At 32.8% G+C, this 15038-nt stretch overlaps 2 protein-coding genes across 2 annotated transcripts; one reads left to right on the forward strand and one right to left on the reverse strand.

The window, feature by feature from the left end:
- Positions 1-110: 110 nt before the first annotated feature.
- On the forward strand, positions 111-4142 carry LOC123689447. The gene is made up of 4 exons (XM_045629554.1): positions 111-238; positions 1403-1538; positions 2345-2472; positions 3904-4142. The coding sequence occupies exons 1-4, from the start codon at positions 228-230 to the stop codon at positions 4076-4078; spliced, it is 450 nt and encodes a 149-aa protein (XP_045485510.1). The 5' UTR covers positions 111-227; the 3' UTR covers positions 4079-4142.
- Positions 4143-9661: 5519 nt separating this feature from the next.
- Positions 9662-11287, reverse strand: LOC123689466. Its single transcript, XM_045629615.1, has one exon. It carries the CDS (start codon positions 10930-10932, stop codon positions 10168-10170), a length of 765 nt encoding a protein of 254 aa, XP_045485571.1. The 5' UTR covers positions 10933-11287; the 3' UTR covers positions 9662-10167.
- Between the last annotated feature and the right edge of the window lie 3751 nt (positions 11288-15038).

Consider the following 15038-nt stretch of genomic DNA (forward strand, 5'->3'; position numbering starts at 1 on the left):
GAAATCAAACCAAAAACTCGTCTCGGTCGATTTCGCTTTTCTCGGCGACATAGGTCTCTGCTAAACGGCGAAATGAGAATGAATACCACTTTCATGTAATTCGTATAATTTGTACGTACACTGTTTACCGTCGAGTTATACTTAGGAGTTGTGAATGAGGATATGCAGAAATAACGCATTTTCAAATTAAGTTTGTTTGTGTTAGCACTTGTTTGTTGCGTTTAACAATGGGAGTCAAGTAAGTATTTTTGCTTCGATAACTAATCTTATATTATTTAACTAAAGAAAACTCATGGCTATATATTTATTTTATCAAGGAAAATGGTAACACTTTACTGTTTTAAGATCTACGTTCATACGGAAACGTCTTGTTTCATTATTAGTTTTTAATCTTTTTCGTTATTATATCACTTTTCCTGACATCGTCTGCGTATATTGTAATACTTAGATCCGGATATTGGTATATAACTCGAATGATTTGAGTTTATTTCCCGGTTTGCTACAGGATTTTACCTTTCCGATCGCATGAATCCCTAAAAGCGATTCATGCGATCGGGCCAGATCCGTAGCTGAGAAGCTATAAAGCATCCCCTTTCCTTCAAACTTTATTCACTTAAGCTTGCTCTGATGGGCTTGGCGTCTCTCGCCGGGCCCAGGCGAAAATCTCGAGAAATATACTTATGATAGTAATAGGTGAGCCGAGCCCTCTGGCTGGCAGTACCCACGAATGACAAGGAAGGACAACTCTTGTACTATTCCCCATAGTGACATATTGGCAGAATTTTTCAGCTGTATATTTTCTTGCGAATGTCGCACAGTCCACAACACCACCGTTTAATCGGTTCTCGAAAGCAGGTCTTCGGTTTTAATCTATGTAAATTGTATCCAAAAGCCCCACCAGTCAAGATCTGCGTCTAGTCGGGTGTAAAGCGCCTTGTCTTGACCTATTTCCATATTTGATAAAACATTTTTGACGCTGTTTCGGCCCCCACATTGCGCTCGTTCCAGATGCCTAGCGTTTTTAATCTTACAGCCGATTAAAGGAAACACTTATTAATTTTATCTGTTAGTTGAAATAATATTTATATATTTTTTCATTGTTTAATCAAAGTTATTTTGTAATGCCCATATCGACATAAGCTCGTGTTTAATTTTCTTCAGGCAAACTCGGCCACGGCAACTTATCTTTTGAGACATGCATTGTACGAAGGAACTCTTTAAAGCGCGACTATTTGCTTAGGGACACTAGACTCTCTTCCCTCTACACTTCATGATGTGAGAGCAGGCATAGCACGGACAGGTTCACGTACTCATCCGAGAAACCAAATTGGCTAAAGATCAAATCATTTCAATAGAAATATTTATAGAAACGTTTCTATTCATAGACATATTTCTTTTGCAGGCTCATAATTTTGCTGGGCTTGCTAATTGGTGTTCTATACTGTATACATATACTTGTAAAGGATTACCAGGCCATCACTGCTGCGAGAGTCTTCCGCCTGATTTTCAAGCGAGATTTGACTTCACAAAACTCATATGTAAGGTTTTTTTCACTATTAAATATGTTATCAGTGTTCACCACAGGCTTAATTTATATGAAACATATTTTGTACATAAAGGCCAATTTTTTGCAATATTTACACAACTGAATGTTTCCAACTATAGTGTTACAACATTCCTAACTTACCACAACTGTGATAAATATTAAAAAAATCGCGTTTTTTAATTTTTTTTTAAATTGTACATTGTACTTAAACTAAAGATTATTTAATAATTCAATGCTTTTTGAAGTGCAAGCAAAAAATATCTGACAGCTGCAAGCAACTATATACGTAATTGCGTATGTAAAGTACGGTATGATTCAGTTAATGAAAACAAAATTAAATATAATTAGTATTAATTAACGACATATTTATAATTGATATCAATTCGAGATACATAGTTTTGTAAATTTTTCTTCTTGTTAAAATAACTACATACCGCGCTATTTACTCAGACTCAACGTAGCCTAGCTGTTTAAGTAATTTTAGAAGATACATTTGATGACTTTTTTCCTTAACTTAATTTATAAATATTTAAATTTCTAAGTACCTTCATAGATTGTGACCTAAATACGTCTAAACAATATATTAAACCAAACTTCGTTGTTAAATCGGTCTTCTGTCTTTTAATAATAATATTTAAACACTATTATTAATAAAATATGAAAGATCTTTTAGAGAAAACATTCTATTTCAATTTCTTTAATAAACCCCTGCAAAGACTGGCTGCAGTAGTTTTCCTCACAATTACGCAATATTATTGCCGTATAAATTCCACTGAACTTAAGAATCTTTTTTTACAGAAAGCTCATGTGCGTTGGGGGAAAATTCTGCAATACGACACAATACAATGCACACGGTACTTGTTCTGTGACCTGGGAGCCAGTGAAATAAAAACCCATTTGAGAGAGGATTTCATCTACATGCTTGCGTAAGCTTTTTGTAATAACTTTATGTTGCGCAACCTTTATTTCCCTAAGATGCCACCGACTTTTACCCATATAAGGTATGATAACAACGTTAAACTTAACAGAGTTTCGCTTTCATTAAACAACAAAAATAAACAAATAATACATACAACTTTATTTAGCCAAATTACGTAAGATGATGACATCAATTTCGGTTGATTCCGTTATATCCAATGTCGGTATTATCTCGAAATTAAGCATTGGAATTGTCGCGTTACTGTTTGTTTTATAGCAGAAGAAATGAAGATTTCTAAACGAAGTATCTAATGTATTGTTTAGGTACCAATGTTTCCGTTCCAGATAGTATTGAATGGGGCTTAAATTTACGTATTTGTAAATTAATAGAGAAACTTGTAATAAAGTATACGTAGGTATATACCTAGTGCAGCCATGTGTTCTGTTACAAATAAAAATGATTTTTTAAATGTAGTGGTGTAAATTTACACCTACACACTTATTAAAGACTCAGCAAATGGCTACCTTTGGTTTTTATATAGGCCTTTAAAGTGTTTGGCCACGATTCTATAGATTAACGCACAGATTCCAAGGGAAATTTCACCACTGATAGCTCCAAAGATTTTTTAAGAGACTCAGTCTTGCCAAATCAAAATATTTTTTTAAAATAATATACGTGTTTTAAATTCAAAATCATTAAAAGTTGAAAAAAGAGGTTTTTATGTAACATTGTTTAAAGAACTTTATTTCTCATTACAAAACAGAAATATTTTATTTACATGAGAAACTTAATATTAATACATATGTATATATTAACATTATACGAGCGAGATACACGTCGCCATTAGCCGTAACAATTTTAGTCAGCTATGTTCATTCTAACATGCATCTTTAATGCCTTTTTGAATTTGTCAAACACTAACATATTATTACTTTTAATCTCTACTACTATAAGCTACAAAAATAAAATGACGTTACTATTAGTTTGATTAAAGTCTCTATGGCCACCATGATACCTACAGCTATTTAAATGACATCACCTTGGGCTCACGCCTTATACAAGTAAGTTGTCAAATTATGGCACGTGATGGTGTAGCCAGTGGTTCTCGGTTCGAGGAGGTTTCCTTAATATAAAAAGCTACGTGCTGTGCCACATGTTTATTCATTCAATCGCTGTTCCCGCTCTATATTAACCATAAAATAAATATAATCTGAAAATTTGAGTTACTTAAATAATACAAAGTTGTTAAACAGATAGATTGACGAAATATGATTGCTAAATAATTTGGCTTCGTCGGTTTCTGCCTGTGTAAAAGAACTTAGAACGAAACAGGAATGCGATTTTTTTAAATCTTAGGTTATTCACGTACTCCTATACTCTTTATTCTTTTGAATTAGTAGTTTTCTAAGAACATATTCAGTTTTAATTGTTTTTTCAGACTTGAGCCAAGAGAGGAAGATGCCTCTGCTTTAGAAGTATTCAAAAGCGCATATAACTATGGAAAATCCTCGCGGAAAGAGATCAACGAGCCTTGTAGAGCAACATATTCAGCTTGTCCATTCAAGATTAACCAATTGTACAAATTCATTCAATATTTACTGAGGATTAGTTAGAACTTAAAATTTTTAAATAATTTCAGTTTATTAAAAGTTTAAAATGTTATATATACGTATGTAATTCAATATTGCTTCAAAGACTTGCAAATTGTGCGCCTCGTTTTTACAGACTACGAAATTCAAATTAAATAAACATTAAAAAAAAATAACAGTGGGGTGAAATGAAATGAGATGTCAAAATTTTCGACATTAAGTTATAGATCCTGTAAAGCCATGATTTGATGTAAATACTAGTTGCTTGGTTAGATTTCAAAACCCAACGCGAATTACAGTCATCGATGTTTATTATATATCCCAACAAACAATATTGTTTTATTGCAAAATGAATATTAAGAGATTATTCCCTCTTAACAAAATTATTATGATGTCGTAAATAAGTTCATATTAAACGTCATAATAGTACACAGATAAAAAATTTTACAGCACTTTAAATTTTTTATCACTGAGTTTTCACGTTCGGTTCAGAAACAGAATAAATCGAATTTTTATTACTCCGTCAAACATGTACCCGGATGCTCAGCTATGTATCATTTCACATAAACAGATCGTGCTTTATTATTATTGTCATTTAAATAATATATTAGTTGTGTTAATTTATTTCTTTATTCCTACACGGTAAAGACAAAGATGTAGGTCAGAGGGTGACGAAAGTGTACTTACGAGATTTACTTGCAAGATTTTTCTTGGTGAAATTAATTTAATATGTATTCATATATATTTTATTTATTTATTCATATGTCTCGTCTTGACATTTTAGTTAACCTCGTAACCACGCAACGTCAACGCTTTTTATCTGTATTTAGACGGGTTTCAATCTCAGTAGCGTAAATTTAACACGTGATATGGGCGATTTATGCCATGCCGATTTATCTCAAATATATACCATATGTACCATACATTATAAATTTAGGTGTGTACTTTTATTTTAGATCTGTTTAATGCAGGACTTGAACTGACCGTTTTATGTTTGATTTGAATTGACTTCTGAGTCAAATGAAATATTTTTTTTATCTACGAGTGGATAAAAGGAAAAATAAAGAGAGATTAACACAAAGCGATAGAGGATTGCAAATTAACGGTACCAAGAATTCGTTATAAAATAGTAGCTTAAATTTAAAACTCGTACGAGGCACTCATAACTGATTGGTTTATAAAAATTGATATCTATATTAATAATAGTTTCTTGCTATAATAAATTACATCAGAACAATCCCATATACTTTTTTACCCTCTAGCTAGCAGATATTGCGACTTCCTCTGTATCTATACAGTAATACCCCGGACTTACGCGATAGGTGGGACTGAGCGCTATCCGCGTAAGTCGAATTCGCGTAAGTCGGGGTACAAATTTGCATATAAAGACATACAAAGTATGTTTAATTGGGACTGGAGACTAAATAAAACAATAATTTAGGAAATAATTAGTATCTCATTCTAGATAATATGACAAACTATATTAATAGAGTGTATAAACGCAATCCGAAGTTAGTTTTATGTAGAAGGTTTCATAAATTGTAATTACGAAGTCGTTTTCTTCTCCCGTATATCTCGTCGTAGCATCCTAGTAATTTTTTAATTCCATGTTTTGAAACAAAAATGCGCTCTTCATTGGAGTCTATGCTTTCCAAAATTGTTAACCCTTTTTCAATCGAACTAAGGGCTTCTGTCAAGTTTCCAACTGTCATTTGATCTTCCAATTCAACTGGATCCAAAGAATCATGATTATCAATTTCTTCCTCTTGTTGTCGCATTGATATGAGCTCATCATTTGTGACCTCCTCATTGTGTGAATCCACAAGCTCTTGAACATCATCACTATCCTACACAGTTTACATCACTACGTCTGTGCCTGTTGTAAACTGAACGAATAATATTGCGATTTGCGGGCGGGGGGAGTCAGAAACAAACGCCGCCGCGTGACTTTAACTGCGCGGCGTTCAAACAAAAAACGAATAGACGAGAAAATTAAATCGCGTAACTCCGAATTCGCGTAAGTCGAGGTAGCGTAAGTCGGGGTATTACTGTATATTTAAAATTTATAGATACAGAAATACAATGAATATCGGTTATAGCAAATATTATCTATGATAGCAAAGATATAAACATATAATAATCTAACACTACTTAAATAATCCTACAAACAGATCATCATGCCTACTTAATTAGGATGAAAACAAAAAAATCCATGCAAAATTATTTATTTTAGTATTTATATTATAGCACTACAGAATCGTATCTAAATACAAGGAATTTCCAAATACACAATGTTATTAGATCGATGTAATTGAAGAAGTTTCCATTTAAAATGCAACTTTACCGCATAACTTCAAGACCGAGAGGGCAAAGTTCTTTAGAATAATTGTGTTTAGAATAATGGCCGCACTTATTCTACGCTGTAATTAAATTATTGGAAATAATTAATAAAAGTTTCGAATCTAAATTTGTCACCATAAAATCATTAGCGTTAAAGTTACGTTGAAATATAAAATGGCCGTTTTATTCGATGTTACGGTTGAATAAATGGTGCAATGTGATGTTAGTAATAAAATAATAATTTATTTAAAGATAGTAATTAAAATCTTTATTTTTAAAAGAAAATATAAAAATATGAAACTTACTTACTGCAGCCAGTTTTTGAAATCAATACGACTTAGGTTCCATAAAGAAAAGCGCCTAGGTATCTCTTAAAAGTCACGTAACGCACTCGCATTTTTCCAAACTTAAGTAATACACTGAAGTTTAACATGTTGGTAGATAGAGAGAAAATCGTCTATGTTACTGAATAATCTCATACGGTCGTCCTGATTGCAAGAGTAAGCACGCGCCTAAACAAACAATCATGTGTTATGGATGTAATAACACGGCTTCAATCTGTCGCTTATGAGTCGCAAACACATAGTAAAATACCGAGATTAATCATCGTTAATTTTGATTCACTTGTATATAAAATCAGATTAACAATGAGACAAATAGCTAAAATGAAATGACAATAGAGTAAAATAAATGTACAATTTATACAATAATAGTACTTAACTTTGTATTCGTTATTAATAAAGATATATGATAACTAGCACCAACCAAAATAAAAAAATTATCAATGTAAGTCCTATCTACATTTATTGGGGAAATATTCGTATATGTCTGGACTGTTGTAGGTGCTCATTGATTTGTTTATTCCACGCACCTAAACCTCACGTCACTATCCCATTGCTATTGAGGCAGGTAAAAGACTTCATTTAGGATCCTAGGTCTATTATGTATGTAATGAGTCGCTAGGAAAATAATTACAAAGATATGGTAACAAAAATGTATATTTGGAACATTATAGGTCGAAATGGATATACAGTATGATGTGCATATAGTAAGTAATATAAGGAAAATGAGGAAGATAAAATGTACGCCGGATCACTGTAAAACAAAATTGCTACTAAACATTAACATAGCGAAAACTAAAAGTAATGATGAATCAATCAATATTTTTAGAGTAAATTCAACTTTCCTTATAAAATATAATAAACCATATTATAATATAAAATAAAATATAAGAAAACGTTCTTATATTTAAACTTCTTTAACTTATTATAGTTTCATTATTTTTTTATAAAAAAAACCTCCATGGTAATAGAAACCGAGTTGACATGATTATAATACACACACGTAAGAAACGTGTGTGTATTTTTAAACGCACCTGAGTTCAACAAATACATTGCGACTGACGTCAAGTAACAAACTTAACTCGTCCTTCTTCAAGTAAATATAGTGTAGACAATAGTATTTTTTTAGTGAGAATATAAAATGATTGATGATACAATGCCGGTTTTGTTTGATTGCAATTGATCTACAAGTTACAACTTTTGTGATTTTATAGTTACATTGCAGTTCTTTACAACATTCGTTGAGCCAGGAAAGCACCAGCTCAAGGTCACCGGTACCATGTACCAGGCGTCAAATAATATTTTTAATAAGCGTCTGTGCACTTGAACTACATGACCCAAGTCTCTACTGTAAAAGAAACCACATCGAAGTTGGAGGAAAGACCCATTTTGACCAATTTATATTTTCTATAATTGTATCTAATTCTGTAATTTTTTATAAAGTATGTTTTATTAGGAGCCCAGTTATAGGTGTTGTTTTTAATGCATACTTCGCCTTTGACGTCAACAGCGTTTGAACGTAGAATCTTTAATGCCAGGCTTGATTTTAAATTCAATAAGAATGTCTAGACAAATATTAAAATAAATTTTCCATATCAAACATAATCTAGCCGTATTTTAGAATTTGTTCACATTGAATGAAATTTACCGGAATGGTTTGAAAACGCTCATTACGCGAAAGTGCGTAATTGGTATGCACATAAATTAATATCATTCGTGGTAATCGAGCTTGCATTTGCCAATTTATGTTAATTTCAAGTAGCGTTTTATAATTCTTATTGTTTTAATACACACATTCATGTAATAGTTAAAGATTTGTAGGAAAAAAAAACAAAGAATGTTTTGAATTTTTTAGTAAATTTTAATTGTAGTGGGATTGTTCCAAGCACAAGGAATTTTTAATTCAATAAAGATTCTTTGTCATTCTTGGAAGTAAATTTTATTGATGAACCAAGTAGAAACGATTCAGGGGGTCTGGAATTAAAACGTCACATGTTTTAATTCCTCGTCTCTTTTAATTTTTTTTTCAATTTCTTACAATACATTCAGACCGAAATATTCCAATTTAATTGCAAGAAGACACAAGTGCGCGTTTTTTGGTAAAAAACCTCCCGCAGATACTCCTCTCATCCATTCTCCTTAAAGCCTCAGCCGGAATCGGGCTACTGGTAGTTGACATATCGTACGTTGTTAAGTTTATTATTAATTTGGAAGGAAAGGCTAGATTAGCCTCTAAGCTAGGCGAGACAGAGCACTTCAGGCCAAACTTATACAGCGAAAATTCGGCCCCACGTGGAGTATTGTCTCACCTCTGGACGGTAGCTCTCCAATACCATCCATCCATTTTATCGTATTTAACAAGAGCCTTTTCTCAAAGCAGTTTGGGCCACGTTGGACCCCCTATAATTTCGTTATGGATAAAATTAGGAACCTGAATTACCTCAGTTACCAAGCAGGAATTGTATAAACACGGTATATTTCAAATTCCATTCAATTTGAAGTAGTTAATAAATTGACCAACTCGGTATTACATTACATACATTATAATCTCACAACTTCACAACAATACAACAACAACTGCAAGATTTTGTTAATGTATATAATTATGTTTTTAATGTTTATCGATAGCTGTCTTTATACGCCAATATGTACGTAATACTATTCATTTAAATAACAATACTCCCCAAAATGGACCCCCCATTACGTTTTGTGAAATAAAATTTGGACATAGCCGTTTAGTCGAAAGCATTTATGATAATGTTACGGCTAATGGCGACGTGTATCTCGCTCGTATATAATAAAATAAAATAAATAAATAAATAAAATAAAATAAAATAGCCTTTATTGCTGAACTTATTTTTACAGTAATTTTTCTTACAAATACGTTTATAACTTTTAACAGTTTCTTTTCTTTTCATAAATCAGGTATCGGTAAACGGTCGTTTCTACATTTCAGCTTGTCTTTCGACATAGGCCTCCTCTAAAGATTTCCACTCTGTTCTATTTTTCGCTATGCGCGTCCATATTGGGCCCGCCACTTTTTTGATGTCGTCCTCCCATCTTCTAGTCTATGAATCCAACTCCATACAGCCCGGGCGTCTCCCCTTTATAATGTAGTACGTATTTGCCATGGTTTTCTATACCTTCTCCAAATCTGCGCATTTCGCTAATACCTATAATATCCCACTTTAACTCTTCTATTGCCAGCTCTAGTTCTTGGAGTTTTTCAGGTGTTCTAAGAGATCGACAGTTAATAGTTGCTATGTGGATGTCATTTACTTTGTTTTTCATGTTAGTGTTATTTTTTTCCTTTAGAGGGTCGTGGTCATTTTTCCCCACGATGACCAGTCGGCTTGGGGAAGTATTTTGTTTTGTTATTTTATGTTGGTTCATGTTGAGCTGTTTATTTTTCCGTTTACCGACAGTTAATTGTTATTCTTTGTTAGTTGTTGTCTTAGCGGGAAGAGACGAAAGAGAATTAGCTCTTATCCTCATTACGTCGAAAGCATTTGGTCTATTGTTAATCGGCGGCATTAGAGTTTGTTGTTTCCTTGGTTGAGCATTGTTTTGTGGGGATGATGATGTTTCTCTTTTGCGCTTTTCCTTATTTATGTTAGTATTTTTTCCTTTTACTACTAGTTTGTCAAATTTCAGGTACGCAATATTTCCCTTTTCTCTCTCCTCTTTTAGCTGCGCCTGCAACGTTTTCCTTTTCTCTATTACTTCCTTTGTGTAGTCTTCTGTAACATATACATTTTTGAAGTTTTTCTTCTTTCCCATAACTTCATTCTTCTTCCATTCGCTCGTAAAGGAAATCAGAATTGGTCTTGGTTTTCCAGAAGACTTTCCCTTTCCTAGACGATATATTTTGTTTATCTCATGTTCTTGTAATTGTATGTCAAGGTCAGTTTTGAAAATATGTATTGTATTTTGTATTAATTCTTGTGTAGACCTTTCGCCTTCATTTACTCCAAACATTATCAAATTGTTTTGCTTCTTTCCTCTTTTTAAACTTTCTACTTCCTTTTCGAGATTTTCTACTTTTATTTTTAAGTTTCTATTTTCTGTTATAATAGGTTGAAGTTTTTCGTCTAATCTCTCCATTATATTATTTGTTATCGAATCTTTCAATTCTATTGTTTGGTTCAAGATTTCATTCTTCATTTTATCAAACAATAGTTGAAACTGATCCTCCATTCTTGTAAACTAAATCTGCGTGTTATGGAACGTAATTAGTGGTAGTTTTTATTTACTTGCTCTGGCAACACTAGTTAGCTGTTACTGTGACAAGTGTCAATGTCATTGATCTTTTGTCTATGCTCAATATGATTGGTGGATTTCTAACCTCTAATTATCACTTTTTGGAGATACTTTTGTTGAAATTCAAGAACTTACGTGATATTGTGTGAAATCGGTAGTTCCACTACACGGACGACACTTCAATTTGTGTTTTGTGACGTCGCAGTCTCAAGAACAGTGTACGAAATTATTTTTTAGCACTCAATAATACGGAGCTACACAATTACGATGCTTACAGTATGACAGCCCAAACGTTCATTCATATATATACATATTAATATTAAGTTTCTCATGTAAATAAAATATTTCTGTTTTGTAATGAGAAATAAAGTTCTTTAAACATAATGTCTCTCATTGATCATGATCTCTATCTCATGTCAGTCATGATACCAGTAACTGCAAAAACTTAACATTAAAGGTGTTACATGTGCGTAACGATCAGATAAATCGAGTGTTGATTTTATACTGTAATATGATATCAATGAGACTTCCTTAACTATATGATCCTATGATGATGATCAGAGATCGTTCACTATTGCCGCTTTGTGAATAGAATACGCTTGATATTGGGTTGGCCTATTTAAACGGTCAATATAATCAAGCTTCTCAAGCTTTTTGCAAATAGACCGAAGCAGGGAATATAATCTCGTATTGTTTCGGAAAATAACGATAATAATAGATTATTTCTTTACTACCGATAATTATACTATTTTAAGATAAGAATTTTAAAGTTGCAGTTGAGGTGGAATTTAGGAAATAATTTCTTATTTAAATGTTTGTACGGTTCCTGGGTCGACAGGTGCTTTGAATATTAGATGATATAATTTTCCCTCTATACTCGCGTATAACTTAAACTTAACTGAAACGTAACTGAAGTACTTACCAACGACTGAAAATATTTGCGGGGGCTAACTCCGACGACGACGAGCAGTGTTTGTCTAGTGACTTCAGCGTGCGACGCTCTTTCTGAGGATTCCCAGCTGTACACCAATGGACTTTCTTTATAATTGCGCATTTAACATGAACGATTAAGTAACACCGGTGAGGAACCCAAAAAATCGACGGGCTGTGTCAAGCACTGGAGGCTGATCGCCTACTTACCTATTACATGAAATTATTAATTACATGAAAAATTTCATGAAACACATTCAGAAATCTGAGGCCCAGACTTAATATGGTCCAACCACTGATTTATTTATTTTTTAACTCCGACGACTTAGGTTATCGCTCCAGTGACCAAATTATACAGCTTTTTATATGCTAATCTTTAAATCTTGTAGCGTTAATCACTCTCTGTGTAGTATATTTGAGTCACAAAACAGTTTAACCTTTAATACGCTAAAGGTTTTCTCTTATTCCGGAGATGACGCTATGTGGGCCTTTTTAAATTTTATGGATAATAATGATTCTTGACCAATAACGGTATAGTGTGCATCTTGCCGTTTTCCGTTAAAACCTCAATCTTAGCTGTAGTCATAACTAGTTCGGAATAGATGAAGAATTATTCTTAGCAAACTGAATATTTTATGTCTATTACATAATCTGAGCCCAATGACATCGATTATTTTAGAACCGTTTTACTGTGTTTTTTATGTATATCTCTTGAACATAGTGTTTTATTTATAGCCATTATATGCAATTATATATACATTGTAGTTTTATGTCGTTGCATATACCATAACCTATTCTACCAATTTGTGGCAAGACTTCTTTGAGGCATTAAGTCTTTGTAGCTTTAATATATGTAAGGTTGGTGATAAGGGTAACGAACCAGAGAAACTCTAAGTGAAGTACTCATCTATTGTGTTGAATTCTTAGAACGCCCCTTACATTTTCATAATAATACAACAATTTTTTAAACACATATATTAAACTGTTTTTAATATTTAAAAAAAAACAGTAAGATTTTTATGACGAAATAATTACACTTGATAATTAATCATATGAATTTGGCTCATAATATAAGCAATACGAAATAATTTTTTTTTTATAAATTGTATATACTCGTTTATTATATTAGGTGAAAAAACATAAAGTATATTCTTATATATATATAAGCTTATATTCATACGTCGAGAAAACAGAAAATTAAGTAAGAAGTTCTTTTCCCTTACATAAAGTTATTCCATCGCGACAGCTGCGTATTACTGTAATTCAACTTCGGGAAGCCTAATTTTGGTTTTAAATCGGTGTATAACACAGCTATAAAATATTTCCAAGAACGTGTTTTTTACTGTATGCCTAAATTGATTTGGAGATGTAGGCATATAAAGGGAAATTGACTATATACCTCTTTGTTCTCGAAAATATAGGAAACTAATATTAACGGGCAGCTCCTGAGGTATCTAGAGTATCTGTGTGGCTGTGTGTGGCACATGTTGTATACCATACAAATAGGTGGGCAGAGGCAATTATTGAGTTGAAGGGGAAGGTGCTGGCGGTAAGTTTGGCCATAGTGAAAGCCTTCGATCGGGTGTGGCACAGAGAACTGCTCTCGAAGCTCAAATGCTCATCTTTAGATAAATAAACTCTAGTCTGAGACTACATTTAACGTACTTAGTCCCTGACCCCTTTGGGGAGAGGCTCAAATTCTTGGCAAACGCGGCAAAGTACTCAGACTTTGTAGTAGCAATAACCACTTTGAGGGACCTGCTTTACTGAGTTCTTCGGTAATCGAATCGCAAGATGATGGTGCTTCTGACTTATAAATACTGGGATTTAATCGTAATACACCCACTAAGGAATTTAATACCCAATATCCAATTTTATATAGAACTATAATAATGATTTTCATTATTGTAATAAAATTAATTAACCTAGTAACTTAATATCTCCATCGCCATCAATAATCAATAGGCCGTTCATGGGAATGTTTTGTTAATTATATTTACATTTGGTTATGCCATTTTATAAAAGCTGTAGATTACTTATATTCAATAAGTAACCAAAAGCAATCGAGTCATTAAAAAAAAATAACATAAATATTTGTCTTCTATCAACAATAGGCATTCTGAAATAGGAGCACGCGCTAAAGTAGTGGGTAGAAGGTACGCATTTAATTCTTACAGCATACAAGTTAAAATTTACAAATTGCAGTGATTTTGTTTTCTGGCGCAACAGAATGCGCCTAACCCAAATAAAAGTTTTGTTCACAAAATAAACTGGCAAGTGATCCAACAATTTTAGTGGCGGGAACATTTCTTAACCAAATTCAAGCGACTATTTTAGGCAGACCCCTCCATACAACTTACGTGAGGTGACATCCAGAAATTGCATCTATAGTGAAATAGGGTTGGCAACTTTAAGAGGGTGTGAAGTATTCGGTTCATATCGTGCTATCACTCGTCACCATCGTGGGATGAACACGAAGGATTTATTATTATTATTAATTGATTTTCCATATTCCCAATGTAAGTATGAATTATAAGTAACATCATTGAGGTCTTAAACTTGCTAAATATGTGCTATTATAAGTGGAATATATTAACAAAATTTACCATGCAAAACAAAAGACTAAATTATGGTACTTGATTCGTCTATTAAATATCAAATTTCGGCAATGAAATCGGCTAATTGGTTTCTATTCAAACTATGAGAAGTAATTTCCTGAGGTATGCAACATACAAAGAAACGTTTAAAGTAAATATATAAGATAATGCAGCTGTAATCCGTTAACCCTATCCAAACGAGGGTCAGTATAAACTGGTAGATAACAGACACATTCTAGTTCGGAAGACGCGACCAGACGGCGCCAAATTTTACGACTCACTTTTGCCAAAATACCCATTCAATGCATTCGGCACTATTACTACAACCGTTGGCAGATAATAAAAATCACATAACTCGAAACAGACCCACGGTTCTGCAATTCGTCTTGTCAATGAATTGTTGGAAATTAAGAGAATTTGCTAAAAATAAAATTAAGTTACTCGTCATTTGTTTTATAAAAATATATAAAACAGAAGAGTTTGCTGCTTTTTGAATGAATATCAGGAATAACTGAA

The sequence above is a fragment of the Pieris rapae genome, chromosome 9 (assembly GCF_905147795.1).
Source record: "Pieris rapae chromosome 9, ilPieRapa1.1, whole genome shotgun sequence".
Classification (NCBI taxonomy): Eukaryota; Metazoa; Arthropoda; class Insecta; order Lepidoptera; family Pieridae; genus Pieris; species Pieris rapae.

Excerpts from the sequence above, each read along its gene's own strand:
- LOC123689447 (XM_045629554.1), top strand. Across the intron at positions 1,539-2,344 it reads TGACTTCACAAAACTCATAT|AAAGCTCATGTGCGTTGGGG; the intron begins GTAAGGTTTTTT and ends CTTTTTTTACAG. Across the intron at positions 2,473-3,903 it reads GATTTCATCTACATGCTTGC|ACTTGAGCCAAGAGAGGAAG; the intron begins GTAAGCTTTTTG and ends TTGTTTTTTCAG.
- LOC123689466 (XM_045629615.1), bottom strand. The coding sequence starts at position 10,932 with ATGGAGGATCAGTTTCAACTATTGTTTGATAAAATGAAGAATGAAATC.